At 35.4% G+C, this 19,640-nt stretch overlaps 1 protein-coding gene across 1 annotated transcript in view; it reads left to right on the top strand.

Annotated features, from left to right (window-relative positions):
* The first annotated feature begins 266 nt into the window (after positions 1 to 266).
* Positions 267 to 19,640, top strand: part of LOC103592793 (general transcription factor IIH subunit 2) — a 23,073-nt gene continuing 3,699 nt past the window's right edge. Inside the window, exons 1-14 of the mRNA XM_008575642.1 lie at positions 267 to 386; positions 2,399 to 2,487; positions 3,098 to 3,175; positions 3,506 to 3,542; positions 3,751 to 3,837; positions 4,595 to 4,645; positions 4,983 to 5,037; positions 8,489 to 8,594; positions 10,256 to 10,346; positions 10,531 to 10,618; positions 11,306 to 11,413; positions 14,268 to 14,331; positions 16,378 to 16,481; positions 17,044 to 17,146. Coding sequence (XP_008573864.1) covers positions 2,432 to 2,487; positions 3,098 to 3,175; positions 3,506 to 3,542; positions 3,751 to 3,837; positions 4,595 to 4,645; positions 4,983 to 5,037; positions 8,489 to 8,594; positions 10,256 to 10,346; positions 10,531 to 10,618; positions 11,306 to 11,413; positions 14,268 to 14,331; positions 16,378 to 16,481; positions 17,044 to 17,146 — 1,028 coding nt within the window. The 5' untranslated portion in view covers positions 267 to 386; positions 2,399 to 2,431. The remainder of the gene's footprint in view (positions 387 to 2,398; positions 2,488 to 3,097; positions 3,176 to 3,505; positions 3,543 to 3,750; positions 3,838 to 4,594; positions 4,646 to 4,982; positions 5,038 to 8,488; positions 8,595 to 10,255; positions 10,347 to 10,530; positions 10,619 to 11,305; positions 11,414 to 14,267; positions 14,332 to 16,377; positions 16,482 to 17,043; positions 17,147 to 19,640) is intronic.

Genomic DNA, 19,640 nt, shown 5'->3' with positions numbered 1-19,640 from the left:
TGTGAGGGGGCGTGTGGAGGAGCTGCAGTCTGAGGAATGGTTCTCCTTCCTTAAGGCAAAACGCGAGTGTGGGCGATTGTGGTTCTGGGTTAGAGTTTGTGACCTGGATCCAGCCGTGAGGCCTCCAGCGAGTTACTAACTTCTTGAGCTTCGAGTTCCACACCTGAAAATAAGTGACAGTAATACTTTTTTTTTTTTTTTTTTTTTAAAGATGACCGGTAAGGGGATTTTAGCCCTTGCCTTGGTGTTGTCAGCATCACGCTCAGCCAGTGAGCGAACCGGCCATCCCTATATAGGATCTGAACCCGCGGCCTTGGTGTTATCAGCAACACTCTCCCACATCAGGCCGGCCCTGACAGAAATCACTCTTGATTGTGCTTGGCAGGGTAAGGTGTGAGCAAAAGCGTCATAAATTGTGATGTTTGGTGCCGCTCTCGTTTATTTGCCGATAGCATTCCGTGTCCATGTAACAGTAATCACCAGGAGACTTACGTTGGAGAATGTGGCTTTTCTGGGGTTGGATTCCAGGAAACAGATCAGCGATATTTTAAGAATAGCCTAGCCTAGGACATTGGAGATCTTTCCAAAGTCATCTTCAGGATGCATAAATCCCTTTTCTATTAACAGCCATGCATTGTGAACTTCGAACTTCCCTTTGATCTGCAGTTTTGGGGAGCTTAGTGCCTCCTGTCCTATCTCTGTGATTTCCCATTGCAGGCTGCTCTAATTAAGAAATCCTTGTACACAGGGAGCCAAAAGTCTTCCAGCTTCCAGTTGCCACTCGTTGGTTCGCACTCTGTTTCTGAACTTCAGAGAATGAATAATAATAAGCTAAAAGTAATTTAAATATTGATGTGATGGATAGAAGTAGCCAAGTTTTTAAGCATTTGAGTTTAAAAACATTGAGAACATTGTGCTTTTCATTTTTAATCTTCATAATAAATACAAAAATCACAGGATCAAAGTATTCAGTTTAATGTCTGTGTCCTGTGCTACTACACTCATCATCAAACCTACAAGGTACCAACATAGGGAGTTGTGATAACATAAGTGTTAAAATTATTGTCGCTTCTAGTTACTTCAGGATATTAAAGTGGATCACCAGATTTCTGAAACAAATTAATCTCTTACAAAGTGAGGGAGAGGTTTGTTAATTCAATGGGAAACATGCAGAATTTTAGCTTATAACATCTGATTACAGCAAGTGTCACAAAAAGTGGTGCCTTAGAAGCAGTCTCCAACTTGTCAATAGGATTTAATTCCAGAAGCCTATTTACAGTTCAATACTTTATATTTTAAAATATATTTTAATATAGAAACAATGATATAAACGGAGGGTAGGGTCTTGGTTATGGTTCTCATCACAAAAATTCATCTTTGTCCCTGCCAGTGACAGGAGATATGCTTTTGTTCTTAATGTCTTGGCACTTAAGATTCCTTTGATCTCATTTATGGAAGAAGGAAACTGAGAGCATGGGGTGGGGAAAGAGATTACATTAGGGAGGATTGATGGTGGGTGTGATGGGAAGTTTATTACTTGATTATGGTTAATGGGTTTCCCCCACCACCAATTTTATCCCTAATTATTAAATAAATACATGTAATGTGAACATACAGAAAAGAATAAAGGGAAAAAATATCACCCTTAATGCTATCATCCAGATGAAACCATTTGTCCTATTTATTGAATGACTAAATAAATACTTCCATTGTCTTTTTCTGTTAATAGTGAACGTTATACTATATTTTTCATTTTGTGTCTTTTTTTTTTCTTTTTCTTTTTGCTGGCCAGTATAGGGATTGAACCCAGGACTGTGGTGTTATCAGCACTACGCTCTAACTGGCTGGCTTTATATCCTTTTTTTTGAATTATGAGGCATAAGCATTTATAAATAACAATTATAAATAACTATTTATAAATAACAAATTCTATTTAAAAACTTCCAATTATGAGAAAATTCAGACATATATGAAGGTAGAGAAATAGTACAATGAATCACCATGTATCCATCACTCAGCTATAACAATCGTCAGCTGTGGCTAATCTTGTTTCAGCTACACCTATACCCATTTCTCATAATTCTGTGGTCTTGTCCTGTGACACATATGTATATAGTGCATTTTTGGGGTACAAATTGTAAAACGATGCTTATTTCTATTGGTATCAAGTTTGTGCATGATTATTAATATTAATACTCTTTCTTGGAAATAGGAAAACAGTCCATGAGGACTTTGTATTTTTATCCAGCAATTATTGAACAAATTACAAAGAATAAGATGACCTTGCGTTCTGATTTTACATTTTATGTTTAGTTCTCTCTCTTTAATTTTCAAATTTAATTAGCTGCATTTTGTAACAAATATCTTTTGAAAATTCACAATCTAATGGATTTTACAGAATATTGAATAATATTACACTTTTAAAAGAACAATGGATGAAGAACCCGAAAGAACTAAAAGATGGGAAGGAGGTTATGAAAGAACATGGTAAGTAGGGCATTATTTACCCTGTCTTGTCTTTTAGACATTGTCTTTTTTTTTTTTAAACTTTATTGAAGTATATTTTACATGTGTTTAAAATTCATGCATTTCCAATGTACAATTTAATGATTTTTTTAGAAAATTTACTGAGCTGTGTAACCATCATCATAAACCAGTTTTAGAACATTTAACCACTCCAATAAGATTCTTCACACCCATTTATAATTAATTCCATCCCCACCTCCACCCCTATACAACCACTAATCTACTTTTTGTCTCTATAGATTTGCCTTTTCTGGCCATTTCACATAAATGTAGTCATATAATATGTGGTCTGATGTCTGACTTTCACTTAACATACTGTTTTCAGGGCTCATCCATGTAGTATGTATTAGTACTGCATTCCTTTTTTATTGCTGAATAGTTTTCCATTATATGGTTATACCACATTTTTGTTTATCTGTCCACAGTTGATGGACATTGAAGTTGTTTTACAATTTTTGGCTATGATGAATATTGCTGCTTTGAAAATTCGTGTGCAAATCTGTGTGTTCATATATTTTTCATTTTTCTTGAGTTCATCTTTTTAATTAAAAACAAAGAATTATTGCTATAGGGAGATTCTTAAAGAAGATGAATCTGGATCACTTAAAGCTACAATAGAAGACATTCTCTTCAAGGCAAAGAGAAAAAGGTATGTAAACTCTTACTAAGGTATGTTTCAAAAGGTAAAATACATTCCTTTAAACCTTTCTGTCCACCTGTAACTATTCCATAGTACTTCATTTCGGCTGTGTTTCAGGTAAACTGACCTGTAACGTTCTGAGTAAGGGGAAGGACCTAGCAACCTAGCCTTGCCTCAGCAGGGAAATGGATTTTCAAGGACTACTCACAATGACTATAATTATGTGTATTCCATAAGTTAATAATTTACTTCACTAAAAAATGTAGGTTAGTTGGAAAGTTGTATTGATTTTGGGGGTAGTATATGGTATTTCATTAAAATGTTTTATCATTTTAACAGAGTATTTGAACACCATGGACAAGTTCGACTTGGAATGGTACGTTATTACTTTTCCTTTTATCATACAGAATTAGTTTGGCTTAGAGAAACATTCTGGCTTGATAGAATAAACAATAGTAAAACAACAAACCTTTTAAAAGAATGTATCAAAAATGTTTATATAGAATATATGAATATTAAATGCCATTTTTACTTCTTAGTGAAAAATGTACTTGAAAATTGACCTTTTTAAAAAATTTTGGTAGATGCGACACCTTTATGTGGTAGTAGATGGATCAAGAACAATGGAAGACCAAGATTTAAAGCCTACTAGACTGACATGTACTTTAAAGGTATGGTAAAATCACTTACTTTATACTAAATATGGGGAAGGACAATGAATTCTAAAAGAATGAATTTTAAGAACCAATAGTTTTTATTTTGTTTTTTGGTTAATACAAATGATGGCTAAGTAGAAGTGCTGTCAGATCATTTGGGGAAATGAGAAGCCAAAGGAGATAATTATTTGTGTCTTTCATTTCTACGCTCTCATCCCAAGTCAGAATCTTGCCTTGTCAGTTCTCTCTTCTTCATTGAATCTTCATTTTCCTTTGATTTACTTGACTCTGTCTCCCAGGTTACAGACATAGTCACGTTGTTCCTAATTTATCAGAACCCATCCTCAATTGTGTTCATTGTTTCATCTCAATGTCTTCAATGGATCTTTTCCTTGTTTAGATTGTTTCTGACATGTCCAGATGGTTCCATCTTTTAAAACCTAGCTCAAACCTATCTCATCACCCACCATTTCAAATTAAAGTTCTTACTATTTAAAATATTTACTACCAGACATTTAAAAAAAAATCTATAAGCTTAAAAATCAAGAGAAGTTTTTTTTTTTTTGGTTTTGTTTTTTTAAATGGCAGCTTGCCAGAACAGTGATCAAAGCCTGGACTTTGGTGTTATTAACACCACGCTCTAACCATCTGAGCTAACCAGTCAGCCTGAGAAGTGATTCTTAATAGGTTTTACAAAATATTAATTGAACACGTTCGCAGTGGTTGTTATTTTACCTTTATCTAGTATTTTCTTTTTGTTTTCTTTAAACAGTTGTTGGAATACTTCGTAGAGGAATATTTTGATCAAAATCCTATTAGTCAGGTATGTAGATAAGTGATGGTATTCAGAATTAGATTCATATTTTAATGCCAAATGTAATTTATTTTTTTAAATAGGGCATATATTTTATGCATTATTAAGCGATCCAGATTGTGTACGAGTTTCTGGTACACTTATCAGTGAAAAGCAAAATAACTCTAAAAGTTAAAGAATGTACAGTGAACTCATAGCTAAATTTGTCAAAAACACCATGAGAAAAAGTTTCTCACATGTAACTTATTTCTTTTGTAGTTAATAATTTATTTTAGCTATGAAATTCTTATCAAGAGAAAATAATTTGTTATATTAAATTAATAATCATCTTTGTTTTTATTTTGAGATTGGAATAATTGTAACTAAGAGTAAAAGAGCTGAGAAACTGACTGAACTCTCAGGTATGCATAAAATTACCTTTACAGAATTCAAGGACTTTGCTTTATTTACCCAACCTTGTTATGGCTGCCTAATAAATAAAGTGAAAGCTTCCTGTATGCTCTCTAAGGGAAACAACTTTATAATGCCCACTCCACCATTAAACTCTTGGGATCTAAGATTAACTGTTCCAAATTGAGTTCTGCACAGTGGTGAATAGTATTACATTGAAAGTAAATGTGTTTGTTTAAGAACTATACATTCTTATCCTGAAAATGTTAAGATAAAATTATTGTAACCATTCATAAAATCCACTTAAATTTTTTTAAAAAGTTAAATCTCTTGAGTGCAAAAAGTATAAAAATTGAATTGTTAACCAATCAATTTTTCTGCTTGCATGACATCCCTAACTGAATTTTAGTCTCTTAAAAGATAATAATGGCAGTTTTTATTCACTTTGGTATTTGTGCTGTTCCAGATTTATACACTAATTCGGTTTTATTTTTCTGTGAAATATACTGTGATTTAAATTGGTTCTCAACCTTTTATCCTCACTAACACATATGAGGAAAATGACATACTTTCATCATAAATAGTTTTTCACTGTAGTGGTAAGGAGTGAAATGTACAGTAGCCTGGAGTTATCCAAGAAATGCAATTGCCCCCCAAAAGAATCTCAAACTAGCTTAAGTGCAACAGGGAAATTATTGGCTTATGTTCAGAGGTGGGCTGATTTCACATATAGTTGTTTCCAGGGGTCGTGGCTTTGTCTGGCTTCATTCTCTGACAGGTTTTCTGTAAGGTTTTAGGATAGATGTCTATTAATAGTTCTGTATCTACATGGCTCTCATAGTCCATAGCTTCAGCACAAGTCGAGGGAGGAATCTTATTCACCCTACTTCTGATCTGCTAATCCATAAACAGTCAGAGTGGCCAGAAGAATGAAATATTTTATTGGTAGGTTTGCACCACATGCCTGTGCCCAGAGCAGTATGGAAGCAGGGTCAGCACCACATGGACTAAGCAGAATTGTTATAGGAAGGGTCTTCAAAAAGTACATGGAAATATTTGTATTATCTTTTAATTTCATTTTTCCATAAGCTTTTTGAAGTACCCTCATACAGTGAAGGAAGGATTGTTTCTCCAAGAAAGGGATATAGGGCCAACCCTTTTCTCCTTCCTCCACCTCAAATTAATAGCTGTTTTCTGTGGATGCCAGCAAAGTTATATGTATAAAGATGAAAAGTCTTCTGGAGATTCTGACAGGCCTCTTGAAGTCAACCTCTCTCCCTCCAATCGGACCACTGCTGTAAACCACACTAACACTAATGTAGTCTGCTTTTTTCCTGTATCCACAACACAGGGAAAGATTTTTAAAAATATTTTGTATGGTATGGTAGAGAGGGAAGTGGATAGACAGCCAGAAGTTCTAAGTTTGGACACTGCTGGTCCTGCAACTAGGAAGGCATATGTCTTTGGGCAAATTACTTCCTTTGTTTAGTTTTTTTTTTTTTTTTTATACTTATGAAATAAAGTATTTGGACTTAGTGAGGTACTTTTCATCTCTAAAATTTTATGAATCTAAAATATTTTCAATGGGGGCCGGCCCGGTGGCGCACTGCTACAGTACGCTGCTTGGGAGCGCGGCGGCGCTCCCGCCGAGGGTTCGGATCCCACATACAGACCGGCCGCTCACTGGCTGAGCGAGGTGCGGGTGCAACACCGAGGGTTGCGATCCCGTTGCCGGTCCTGGTCCGGTACGGGGGCAACACTGAGGGTTGCGATCCATTGCCGGTCACGAAAAAAGACAAAAAGGAAAAAAAATATTTTCAATGAATATTAAATAATGGCAAATGGTTGGTGTTATAAACTTACTCAGATAAATAAGAACACTAGAAAGCTGCAAGTAGATGAGTGGACAAAGAAGACATAACTCACAACAAAAAACCAAACTAAATGGCTATTAAAAATTAAACTAACTCAATAACATTTTTTTATTTTATGTATTTTCAGTGAGCAAAATTAAGTTTCAGAAGCAATATATTGCTTGGTAAAAACTTGATAAACGAGTTTAGTAAAAATTAGTTCTTATAGTGTTGATAGTCTTGTAAATTGGAAAAGCATAAAAATGGTTATTCCCTGAGATTATTCTTGGGAAATGTTATGAAAGAAAAAAAAGTTCACTCTACACAAAGAATACATTACTTCTAATAGTGACAGGTTGGAAGTAACTTAAATGTTCGATAATATGGAAGCAGTTTGATGAGTTATATGATAAAATCAATTTAATGATATTTTGATTATTGTTAATTAATATGAAGACTGTTGAAGTAAGAGAAAATGTTTGCAGAATACCATATTTCATTGAATCTCAGATTCCATCAATTGTAAGATACCTTTATTTTATGAGCCATTAAGATGGAGAAGTCCTAATGGTTAAACTTTGACACAATAGCAAATGATATATGAGTTGGTTACACCATATTCTTGGTGATTTGACATGTCTGTCACCAACTCTAAAGGATTTGGTAGTTTCTCCTCCCTTTGTATTGCATGGCATAAGATAGGCAGTCTTTGGGGCCGGCCCGTGGCTCACTCGGGAGTGTGCGGTGCTGATAACACCAAGGCCCCGGGTTCGGATCCCACATAGGGATGGCCGGGTCGCTCACTGGCTGAGCGTGGTGCTGACAACACCAAGTCAAGGGTTAAGATCCCCTTACTGGTCATCTTTAAAAAAAAAAAAAAAAAAAAAAAAAGGCCGTCTTTTCAGATATTATTTCAGTAACACAACATTACACATCCTTTGTCTATTTGTGGAAATCTTCCTTTCTTAGGTCTTGTAAAGCTCTTGTTTTCTTCCCCCAAGAAAAATATGGAATTGCAGACATTCTCCCATTGATGAATATTTGCTTCATTAATAACAAATTTATATCTCACTGTTCTGTTCCATGTCTTTCTACATAAAAATATAAACTTTTGTATTAATAACCTCTGTAAAAACATTTTAAATGGCAGTTAAACGAACCCAACATAAAGAGCACAATGTACATAATGCAACTGAAGCAACAACATATGAAGAGCTATTCATAGGTTCCCACATGAGCAGGCAATGGCAGCATGTCACAAATGCTGCCTGGCTGCCAGTAAGACACATGCCGATTTCAGAGATGTTAAACGTGAAAATATATTGGTCTTAAAAATGATGAAACATGGAAATATTGAGTAAAAATTATGCATTCTTCATTAATATTTTAAATATATGTGCTAATGGATAAAAAGAAATTATTTGTATTCTGTTTTTCAGTAGAAAGTGGGACTATCTACCAAACATTTCTGATAAAAGTGTATCTTGCTAAAAATATAAATCGAAAGGATTCTGTTCTTTAGCATCATAGCATCAATTTGAGATAAACAAATTTTCTTAATGTATATATGGAATTGTATTAAAAGTAAATTATTCCATTTCTATTTTAGGAAACCCAAGAAAACACATAGCATCTCTGAAGAAAGCTGTAGATATGACCTGCCATGGAGAACCATCTCTTTATAATTCCTTAAGTATGGCTATGCAGACTCTAAAGTTAGTATTTTCCATTTATTATTGATTATTGATATAGAAGTTTTTTGAATGAGTTAAGTTGTAATGATAATACAAAGAGTTTCTGGAAAAACAGAATTGAGAGGTGAACTTTTTGAAGTACCCTCATATGTTAATATGGGCCTCCATAAACTCAGCTATAACAAAATTGTTAAGTAGGAAAAATATGTAATGTCATTTATGATGTTTAGCATGGTGTTGGTTAGTAATTTTTATTTTACATTTTAGTAGATAAATGGATTGCATATGGAATCTAATGTAGTATAATAATTGTGAGTTGTTTGTACCTTTATGACATTTATTAACTTATTTTGTACTACGCCTGTAAATTAATAGCACACATTTCCAGCAAGTTCAACTATGTGTAATGTAGCTAAGACCCCCAAAGGAGATAGTCAATAAACTTAAATCTCATATATTTTATCTCTGGATAATCTTCCTTGGCTCAGACTTTATACCTTTATATAATAGACATTTTTCTAGTTTTGAAGTAAATGAGAAGGAGGTAACACACACAGTAAAGGTAAGCACAATAGCAACATCTACAAGTGGAAGCTGGAATCATAACCTTAAAAATATAAGCAGAAAAGCTATAACTAACTGAAAAAATTGCTCCAAATAACATATAATTCCTATTTAGTACATGTTGAGCATCCCTAATCCGAAATCCAAAATACTTCAAAATCTGAAACTTTTTTAATGTTGACGTGACTCTCAAAGGAAATGTTCCAATGGAGCATTTCAGATTTCGAATTTTTGGATTAGGGATGTCCAACTGGTATGTACTCTGCAAATATTCTGAAATCTGAAAAAAATTCAAAATTCAAGCACTTCTGGTTCAAAGCATTTTGAATAAGGGATATTCAACCCGTACAGGGGGAAATAGCCCACCAAATTTTAAAACCCCATAAGCCATCATTTAATTAATTGGTACATAAGATTAATGTTTATGATTTCTATGATCATCATGAGGTTAAATAATAGTCTTCAAGAAAGAAGTGTGTTACTATTGTTAAGACACACATATAAAACTTAAAGTTGATCCATACGATGTTGTTATATTTCTCAGTGCACACTTTAGATTTTGTATGAAACAAACCTACTAGAATGTAAGCTTCATGATGTCAGGAACCTTGTCAGTCTTGTTTATCATTCTTATTTCCAGAATTTAAGAGAGTACTCAATAAATATTTATTAATCAAAAAATAATTTCTTTGGGCCGGCCCGGTGGCGCACTGGAGAGTGCGCCGCTTGGGAGCGCGGCGGCGCTCCCGCCGAGGGTTCGGTTCCCATGTGGAGACCGGTTCCCACTCACTGGCTGAGCGAGGTGCGGGCACAACACCGAGGGTTGCAATCCCGTTGCCGGTCCCCGGTACGGGCACGACACCGAGGGTTGCCATCCTGTTACCGGTCATTAAAAAAAAGACAAAAAGGAAAAAAATAATAATAATAATAATTTCTTTAAGTGTGTAGCTCATTTTAGAAAAATATACATTATAGTGTTTAAAATATGCTCACAATTCATTCCCTTGCAGTGCTGAAACAAATGAGGTATTCTGTACTCTAAGTGTGTAGACCTTGAGTACATTTTTCTCTAGTGTAATTTGTTAAACCTAATTGGAGTGTATTTTATATTTCTTTAGACACATGCCTGGACATACAAGTAGAGAAATCCTGATCATCTTCAGCAGCCTTACAACTTGTGATCCATCTAATATTTATGATCTAATCAAGGTAGAACCAATAAATCAAAACCAAAGTTACAACTCTAAAGATAATTCTGTAGTGAATTTATCACTAGTTTTCAGAGCTTACTTTATTTTTGAAATACATTAATTTTTTTTTTTTTTGAAATACATTAGTTCTTAAATGTTTTTCTTTTCCCCTAAAACTCTCCGTTTACTTGGATTTTATGAAGACCCTAAAGGCAGCTAAAATTAGAGTGTCTGTTATTGGATTGTCTGCAGAGGTTCGGGTTTGCACTGTACTTGCTCGTGAAACTGGTGGTATGTATCTCATACCTTCAATATTTATAATTACTATGTAAGAAATAATTAGGATTTTTTTTAAGTTCTGCATAGTGGCAGTATCATAGCCAATGAGGTTAATCTGAGGTGCAGTTAATGCTAATTGAAAACTTTTCCCAATACCCCACTGTGACAACTTGCAAAATGGTCGGCATTGGTAATTTTTGACAGTCTCTACAGAGACTAAATATAAAGAAAAAAAATCTGGATTTTTTTTTTGGGTGGCTGGCCAGTATGGATATCCAAAAAGATGTTTTAATCTCTTTTAAGCTACTAAACTTAAATCAGTTCATATCTGGTAAAGTCCGAAATATGGGCAATCATGTTAAATTTATTTTTGATTCTATAAGAAATCATCTCAAAATGCAGTAGTCAGTGTTTAGAGGAAGTATAACTCTTGGAAAGCTACAAATTCCACTATATGTAATACTTTGTAAAGATTTCACAACTGGTCTTTAATTATATTGTAATTATAGTTATTCCTAGAGAAGTTGATTTAGAGACATTATTTAAATAAGGTTTTTTTAAAATGATAAATTAATTAAAATTATTTTCAAAAACATACATTTTCAGGTGATAAAACTTTTATAGAGTTATACAGAAATTATAATTCATTCTTATATCTACAAATCCAATTTTTTTTTCTTTTACTTTTCATCTTGTTAGGCACATACCATGTTATTTTAGATGAAAGCCATTACAAAGAATTGCTAACACATCATGTCAGTCCTCCTCCTGCCAGCTCAAGTTCTGAATGCTCACTTATTCGTATGGGTAAGTGTTCATTTTATGTTATTTTAAAACAGACTTTTTAAAATATACATTTTGGCTCAAACTAGGCATTCTATGTTTATTTGCATAAGTTATTTTAACATTTAAAAATTTCTTCTTTTTTAAACTTAAATGAAAAAAGTGCTTGTTGAAGACATTTTGGAAAAAATATGCTTATTGAAGCCATTTTGGAAAATATAGACAAGAAAAAGAAAATTAAAATTACTGTAGTCCTGTCACTCAGAGAACACTACTAGCTTTCTTTATTATTAAGGCTAAAAAGATATAAAAACACTGTGTTTATAGAAAAATACTTGTATTAAGAAATTTAAAAAATAAGCTTCAAAATCCTCTGTACTATATGATCAAAGCTGTATGATACAAACAGTGCAAAGACAAAGATTGTAGGGTTATATATCAAAATGCTCAAAGTGATTTTTTTTTTTTTTCAGGGAAGGGAGAATGATTGATTTAGGATCATTTAAAATGTTTTCCTTGGGCCGGCCCGGTGGCGCATTGCTACAGTGCGCCGCTTGGGAGCACGGCGCCGCTCTGGGAAGGGAGAATGATTGATTTAGGATCATTTAAAATGTTTTCCTTGGGCCGGCCCGGTGGCACATTGCTACAGTGCGCCGCTTGGGAGCACGGCGCCGCTCCGGCCGAGGGTTCAGATCCCACATACAGACCGGCCGCTCACTGGCTGAGCAAGGAGCGGGCGCGACACCAAGGGTTGCGATCCCGTTGCCAGTCCCGGTCTGGTATGGGCGCGACACTAACGGTTGCGATCCGTTGCCAGTCACGAAAAAAGACAAAAAGGAAAAAAAATAAAATAAAATAAAATGTTTTCCTTTTCCTCTATTTTTGAAAAAATTTTTAGTGAATATTTATTACATTTATATTGAAAAAAGGCATAACTTTTTAAATATGAAAAGAATCTTTTTTTTTTTAAAGATGACTGGTAAGGGGATCTTAACCCTTGACTTGGTGTTGTGAGCACCATGCTCTCCCAAGTGTGCTAACTGGCCATCCCTATATAGGGATCTGAACCCATGTCCTTGGTGTTATCAGTACCACACTCTCCCAAGTGAGCCATGGGCTGGCCCTAGAATCTCATTGTTTAATTATGCTTTTTTAAAATGTCAGTAGGATGGAATGCTTTCTTACCTTGTTTTTGGCTATTTATATTACTGATCAACCTCTCTTGCCTCTGTTTTCTCATCCATAAAATGATACTAGTATCTACCTCATTGTGTGTTCCAAGGACTGATTTAACACAGATGAAGCATTTAGAATAAAACTTTTTAGATATCATGTTGGCTAATTTTTTGTGATTTTCTGATATATTTCCTTAGTCCATTTAAAAGTTATTATTTAGGGCCGGCCCAGTGGCACACTGGAGAGTGCGCCGCTTGGGAGCCCGCCGAGGGTTCGGATCCCATGTGGAGACCGGTTCCCGCTCACTGGCTGAGCGCAGTGCGGGCGCAACACCGAGGGTTGCGATCCCGTTACTTGTCAGTAAAAAAAAAAGACAAAAAGGAAAAAAAAAAAGTTATTATTTATTTATTTGTTTTCATTTTTTTTGTGGCTGGCCAGTACAGGGATCAAACCCTGGACCTTGGTGTTATCAGCACCATGCTCTAACCAGCTGAGTTAACCAGCCAGCCCTTAAAAGTTAGTATTAATTAATTAATTTTTTTTTTTTTTTGCTGCTGGCCTTAAATGGGCACCTGAACCTTTGACCTTGGTGTTATAACAGCACACTCCAACCGGCTGAGCTAACCAGCCAGCCCATTATTTAAACTTATAATTTATTCTTCAAATTGATTTGTTAGAGTCCTTTTAGGAATATCAACTCTTTCTCAGTCAGCACATACCAATATTTTTCCAATTGGTCATTTGCCTTTTATTTATTTTTTATACATAGATTTTAAATTGTTATATAATAAAATCTCTCTCTTTTCAATGGTTTCTGCTTTTCCTGACCATGTTTTCATAATTTATAATTATATACCAAAGACAAACTACATGAAAGGTTTGGGCATTCCAGAATTTTAAATGTGGAAGTATATGCTTAGGGGCTGGCCAGTTAGCTCAGTTGGTTAGAGTACAGCCGTATAATACCAAGGTCATGGTTTTAGATCCCTGTACTGGTCAGCCACCCAAAATAAAAAAGGATATGCTTGGTTAAATTGAAAGTGGACCATGTAACTAACATAAGCTTTAGTTGTATTAGAAACTATATAAAAATTATGATCTGTTTTTGTTTCTAAAAAGCAGTGTTGTTATTAAATTAGAAAATATATATAACCAAGGTCAAGGGTTTGGATCCCTGTATTATCCAACTGCCAAAGGGAAAAAAAAAAAGAAAATATAGATATGAACTTTAGAATCTGAGGTCGTATATATAGGTAGTTCTTTCACCCATTTCCTCTCCTTTTTTTGTAGCTTAGAATTATGGTCAGTTTCGGGGCCGGCCCGGTGGCGCACTGCTACAGTGCGCCGCTTGGGAGTGTGGCGGCGCTCCCGCCGAGGGTTCGGATCCCACATACAGACCGGTTCCCGCTCACTGGCTGAGCGAGGTGCGGGCGCGACACTGAGGGTTGCGATCCCGTTGCCAGTCCCGGTCCAGTACGGGCGCAACACTGAGGGTTGCGATCCGTTGCCGGACACACACACACAAAAAAATAGAATTATGGTCAGTTTCATAATGCTATATAAAATATGCATATCTAAGAGGCAGGTAAGAGAGCTTTTGTACAATTTTGTTGGCTTTCTGGTAGGAACATTTTTAGGTTCCTAGTTCCGGAATTCTGCTCTTTGCTTGGAAAAAGAAAGTAATACATTTTCTTTTATGAAGGATTTCCTCAGCACACCATTGCTTCTTTGTCTGATCAAGATGCAAAACCCTCTTTCAGCATGGCGTAAGTAAAGACCTTGAAATTGTCAGTGATAATGTTTTTAAATTTTAAATTTCTTCTGTGAACTAAAAAGATGGGCTTGAAGTATAATGACTTTTTAAAAGATTACCTTCTATGTAGCTGTAAAAAGTAGTGAGAACTATCTCTCTGTACTTCTGTGGAATGATCTTCAGGATACATTAGTAAGTAAAACAGCATGGTAGAGAGAAGTGTGTAGTATGCTACCAATCATCTAAAAAGGTGGAAATATGGGTAGATATACATATTTGTTTATGTTAATAATAAAAACAATAGTAATGGAAATAGAAAGTAAAAACTAAAAAAAAAAAAAAAAAAAAAATTACCTTGGTGGGTGTGTAGGGAAAGGCAGAGAGATAGACCCTAGACTCTTGTGAATATACCTTGTTTTAACCTTTTTTTTTTTGGTGGCTGGTCAGTGCAGGAATCTGAACCCTTGACTTTGTTGTTATAACACCATTGTCTAACCAACTGAGCTAACCAGCTAGCCTGTTTTAACTTTAGAGCTTTATATTTTACATAATTATAAAACAAAATTAAATTTAAGAAATTCTTAAAAATCACAAACAAGGGCCGGCCCGGTGGCGCACTGGATAAGTGCGCCGCTTGGGAAGCGCGGCGGCGCTCCCGCCCGAGGGTTCGGATCCCACATACAGACCGGTTCCCGCTCACTGGCTGAGCGAGGCGCGGGAGCAGCGCCGAGGGTTGCAGTTCCGTTGCCGGTCCCCGGTCCGGTACGGGGGCAACACTGCGGGTTGCGATCCGTTGCCGGACATGGAAAAAGACAAAAAAGACAAAAAAAAAAAAAATCACAAACAAGACTCTGCCTCCAGCTATAAAGTTGTAACAGGGATTAGACTTACCCTCCTGCCAAAAAACCAGACATTGGACAACAAGTAGTGCAGATAATGATGTCTAAAAGAAGGGAAACAAATGAGGTGGGCCTGTGAGTGCTCCAGCTTACTGCCTAGACAGTATTTCCAGGCTGCAGCGCAGAGCCTGGAGGTCTTGCTGAATTGAAGAATCAAAGTTCAGCATTTGGGAAGGCTGAGATGGCTATAATTTTGCAGGGCAGAGTACCAGAGAGGAAAGAGCCACACGGAGAGAACTGTCTAGAGATCTGCAGAGACTTGCCCATGAGTCATCAGCTGAGTACTGATAAGCACATTTGTGTGAGGAAACTACTAGAAGCCAGGGAAAGAAACACTGGAAAGGAGCAGGTAGAACAATCCCCAGAGCTCACACAGGGCAGGGAATAGTTCCCACCAGTCTGTGTGGAAAGATCTCTTAACATGACAGTCATTGAATAAAATCCATGGTAATGGCACCAAATGAACCCTAGACTAGTGACTGTTCTGGACTAATCTAACAAAGCTTAAAAGCAAGTTTTGAACACATCAAAGTAAGCCCCAAATAGTTAAGGGAATACAAAAAAAAAAAAAATCCAGCATCCAAAACAAGCAAAATTCACAATGTTTGACAGCCAATCATAAATTAACCAGCATGCAAAGGAAAGTATGACTCATAACAAGGAGAAAAATCACAGAATGAAAACATACCCAGAAATAACACACTTAATAGAATTAGTAGACAAAGATGTTAAAACAGCAGTTATAAATATACTTCACATGTTCAGGAAAGTAGAGAAGCACATGAGAATGATAAGAAGAGATATGGAAGGTAAAAAAAGACCCAAATCAAACTTCTAGAGATGAAGAATATAATGTCTGAAATGAAAAATACATCGGATGGGATTAACAGTATAGATCAGTCACTGCAGAAGAAAAGATTAGTGAAGTCCAAGACAGTAATAGACACTTGAAAATAAAAGGGACAAGAGGAAAAAAAAGACCAAAAAGATGAATCTACCATAAGGGAGCTGTAAGACACACTTATCAGATTTTAAAATAGACTTTTAAATAGATTTTAAAATACACTCAAGGTTTTAAGATCAAGGTAGCATATTTTCTTTAGCTCTAACTTTTTATATCTTTGTGTATTACCTTTCTAAAGTAATTTTTTCGCCCATAGGCATTTGGATAGCAGTACCGAGCCAGGGCTTACTTTAGGAGGCTATTTCTGCCCACAATGTCGGGCGAAGTACTGTGAGCTTCCTGTTGAATGTAAAATCTGTGGTAAGAAACCAACTATTCATTATTCTGTACATTATTCTTGAATAACTTCTTATCTATATTGCTGCTAAAATAAGTGTAAATGTTGAATTCTACCTATGTTTCTGGATTTAATTTGAGCAGAGAGATATAGATTACTTTTTCCATTGAGTGTCCAGTATTCCACTGCTAAGAATAAACCTGGCATTCCAGAAGAGTTTCCTGATATTCTTTTTGAAAAAAGTATGTTCTTTAAAGGCAATGCAAAACATCTAGTAGATATTTTTACAGCTCTTACCTTTATAAAATTAATGTATACAAGTAGAATGAGGAATTAAAGTAACAGATTTATAGAATTTTATTTCATTTATAAGTAAGCAAATAAGCCAAGAGAGGTCACACACTTAGTGACAGAACCGAGTACATCCTGGAATCTCCTTTTATGGCCACAGGTAAACTGAAGAATGCACACCTGCAGTCTTAAAAAAACTTGAAAATATTTAGCCTAAGTTCCATCATTTGGCTTTTCAGCCATTATCTTTATAAGGTTCGGGCTATTAAATATGTCTCTCTGCTTTGTTGTTAGGTCTTACTTTGGTGTCTGCTCCCCATTTGGCACGGTCTTACCATCATTTATTTCCTCTGGATGCTTTTCAAGAAATTTCCTTAGAAGAATATAATGGAGAAAGGTATATGATTTTTGATTGATTTATATCTAAGTGGTAAACTAATGTTTGAATAGATTGTTACTACCTTTAAAAAGATAGTCATATTAACTTGGGCAAGGTTACTTCTAATATAGAAAATGAGATGTAGAATGCCTTGGTTATGACTGAAATGACTCATTATTAGACAGAACTGGATCTCTAGAAATCTGTTAATTACCTTAAACCCATCTCTGTATAATAAGAGTGATGGTGTACTGGTAAATCAGCTCTCCAAAAAGAAAAATAAAAAGCTCAAATTGGTAGTATTTGCTGATTTCTGTGGTATAAATACCTCCACCATGGCCAATTTCTAGCTACTGACTGTTTAACAACAAGCTCTCAAAATTCCTGAGTATTAAACAGTTGGCCCTCTTGAGCCAGTACAATTCATCTCTAACACACCACTGAAAATAAGAGGCTGGCATAACATAGACATGTAAGTGTTTTCGTTAGTGCTATTCCTGTGAAATATCACTAATAAAGTCTGAAATAGAGGTGGTCAATCTATTATAGAATAGTTTTCAGGAAATAAACATTTGCTACTTTTAAGAACATCCAGGATTTAGGAACCATTTAAACACTGGCTAGCATACACTTATGTATCCTTCCATCTCTTTGCTTTTCACACTTAAAAAATTGTTTGGAAGTCATTTATATCAGCATATCTAGATCAGTCTTGTTTTTGAAATTGTTGCATATTTTATGGATACATCAGGGTTTATATAATCAATTGCCTCCTGTTGGATATTTAAGATTGTTTCTTTTGCTCTTTACAAATAATGCTTTTATCTATATCTTTGAACATTTGTACAAATACAAATGGTGCTGTAGGGTGACTAAAGCTAATAATATTGTATTGTATATTTCAAGATAGCCAGAAAAGATCTTGAATGTTATAACCACAAAGAAGTGATAACTGTTTAGGTGATAGATATGCTAACTGTTCTGATTGGATCTTTATACAATATATGCATGTACTGAAACATCAAATTTTACCCCATAAAAATGTAAAATTAAAATTAATTAATTAAAATAAACACAAATCCATGGCAAATTCTTAGCAGTGGAATTGCTGAATCAAAAGTTATGTATGTTTTGTGAATTTTGATAGATACTATAAAGTTGTCCTTCAAAGAGTTTTCATTTATTGTTTTTCCACACTTGGACAATATTAGGTATTATGAAACTGACAAGTAAAAAAAAATCTCATTGTTTTAGCTTGCATTTATTTACTTATAGGTGAAGTTAAGTATAGTAGAAATGAAAAACCCAGAAGAAGGTTTAGAAAAGAGTTGAAGAAATAGCTCAGAAAGTAGAGTAAAAGGTATAAAATAAAGAGGTGTAAATATAGAAGAGTAAAAATAAGAGAACTGGTGGATTTATCCAGGAGGTCCCTTATCAGAATAATATGAGAAAAAGAGTAAAGGTAAAATGTAGAGTAGGAAATCATCAAAGCATTCAAGGAAATATTCTAGACAGAACTTTCTAGATTGAAAGGGACTGTCAAGTGCCTATTGAAAGAAAACAGACCCACACGAAAGTATGTAATTGTGGAATTTCAGAATAAACAGCAAAATACTAACCCTAAACATTTCCAGAGAAGAAAAATCAGGTCACATGCCAAGGATCCGGAATTAAAATGGTTTGGCTTTTCATCGGCAACACTGGATGCTGACAAGGAGCAGTCACCTTCAAAATTTGGAGTGAAAATTATTACCAACTTAAATTATATACACAGATAAGCTATCAATTAACTGTACGTAGAATAAAGACATTTTCAGACTTGTACGGTCTCAAAGAGAGACTTTTGGGGGAAGCTCTGGAATAGGTAGGTGATTCAAAGGAACGGAGAAAGGCAGTGACATGGGATCTAGGAATGTGTATCTAATTCAAAACAGGCTAAAGAAAGCCCTATGATGATGGTAAGGTGATATCCCAGAATGACATCTGTGTGTCAAATATGGAGAATAGTCAATCCAGTTTGGAGAAGGTCAGAATGCTCCAGGAGAGATGTCACCAAGAGGATGAATACTATAGAATTCCCGATGTAGTTGAATATATTGACAGCTATTAAGGGGAAGATTGGGGCTGAATTAGTGTTAATTATGTAGGAAACTGAGCTTGGGAATAACGATAGTTATTAACTCCAGGAAAAAAATAGTTTTAAGGGGCCAGCCCGGTGGCGCACTGGATAGTGCGCCGCTTGGGAAGCGCGGCGGCGCTCCCGCCCGGGTCTGATGAGTTTACTAAGATCGATGAGCTTGGTGTGATTAGTTTACTTAGATCGATGAGTTCTGTTTGATGAGTTTACTTAGACGATGAGCTCGGTCCGAAGAGTTTACTTAGATCTATGTGCTTTGCCTGATGAGTTTACTTATATCAATGTGCGTGGTCTGATGAGTTTACTTAGATCGATGTGCTCGGTCTGATGAGTTTACTTATATCAATGTGCGTGGTCTGATGAGTTTACTTAGAT

This window comes from Galeopterus variegatus, unplaced genomic scaffold (genome assembly GCF_000696425.1).
Source record: "Galeopterus variegatus unplaced genomic scaffold, G_variegatus-3.0.2 Scaffold1221, whole genome shotgun sequence".
In the NCBI taxonomy this organism is placed as follows: Eukaryota; Metazoa; Chordata; class Mammalia; order Dermoptera; family Cynocephalidae; genus Galeopterus; species Galeopterus variegatus.
This window is presented reverse-complemented; position numbering and strand designations above follow the sequence as displayed.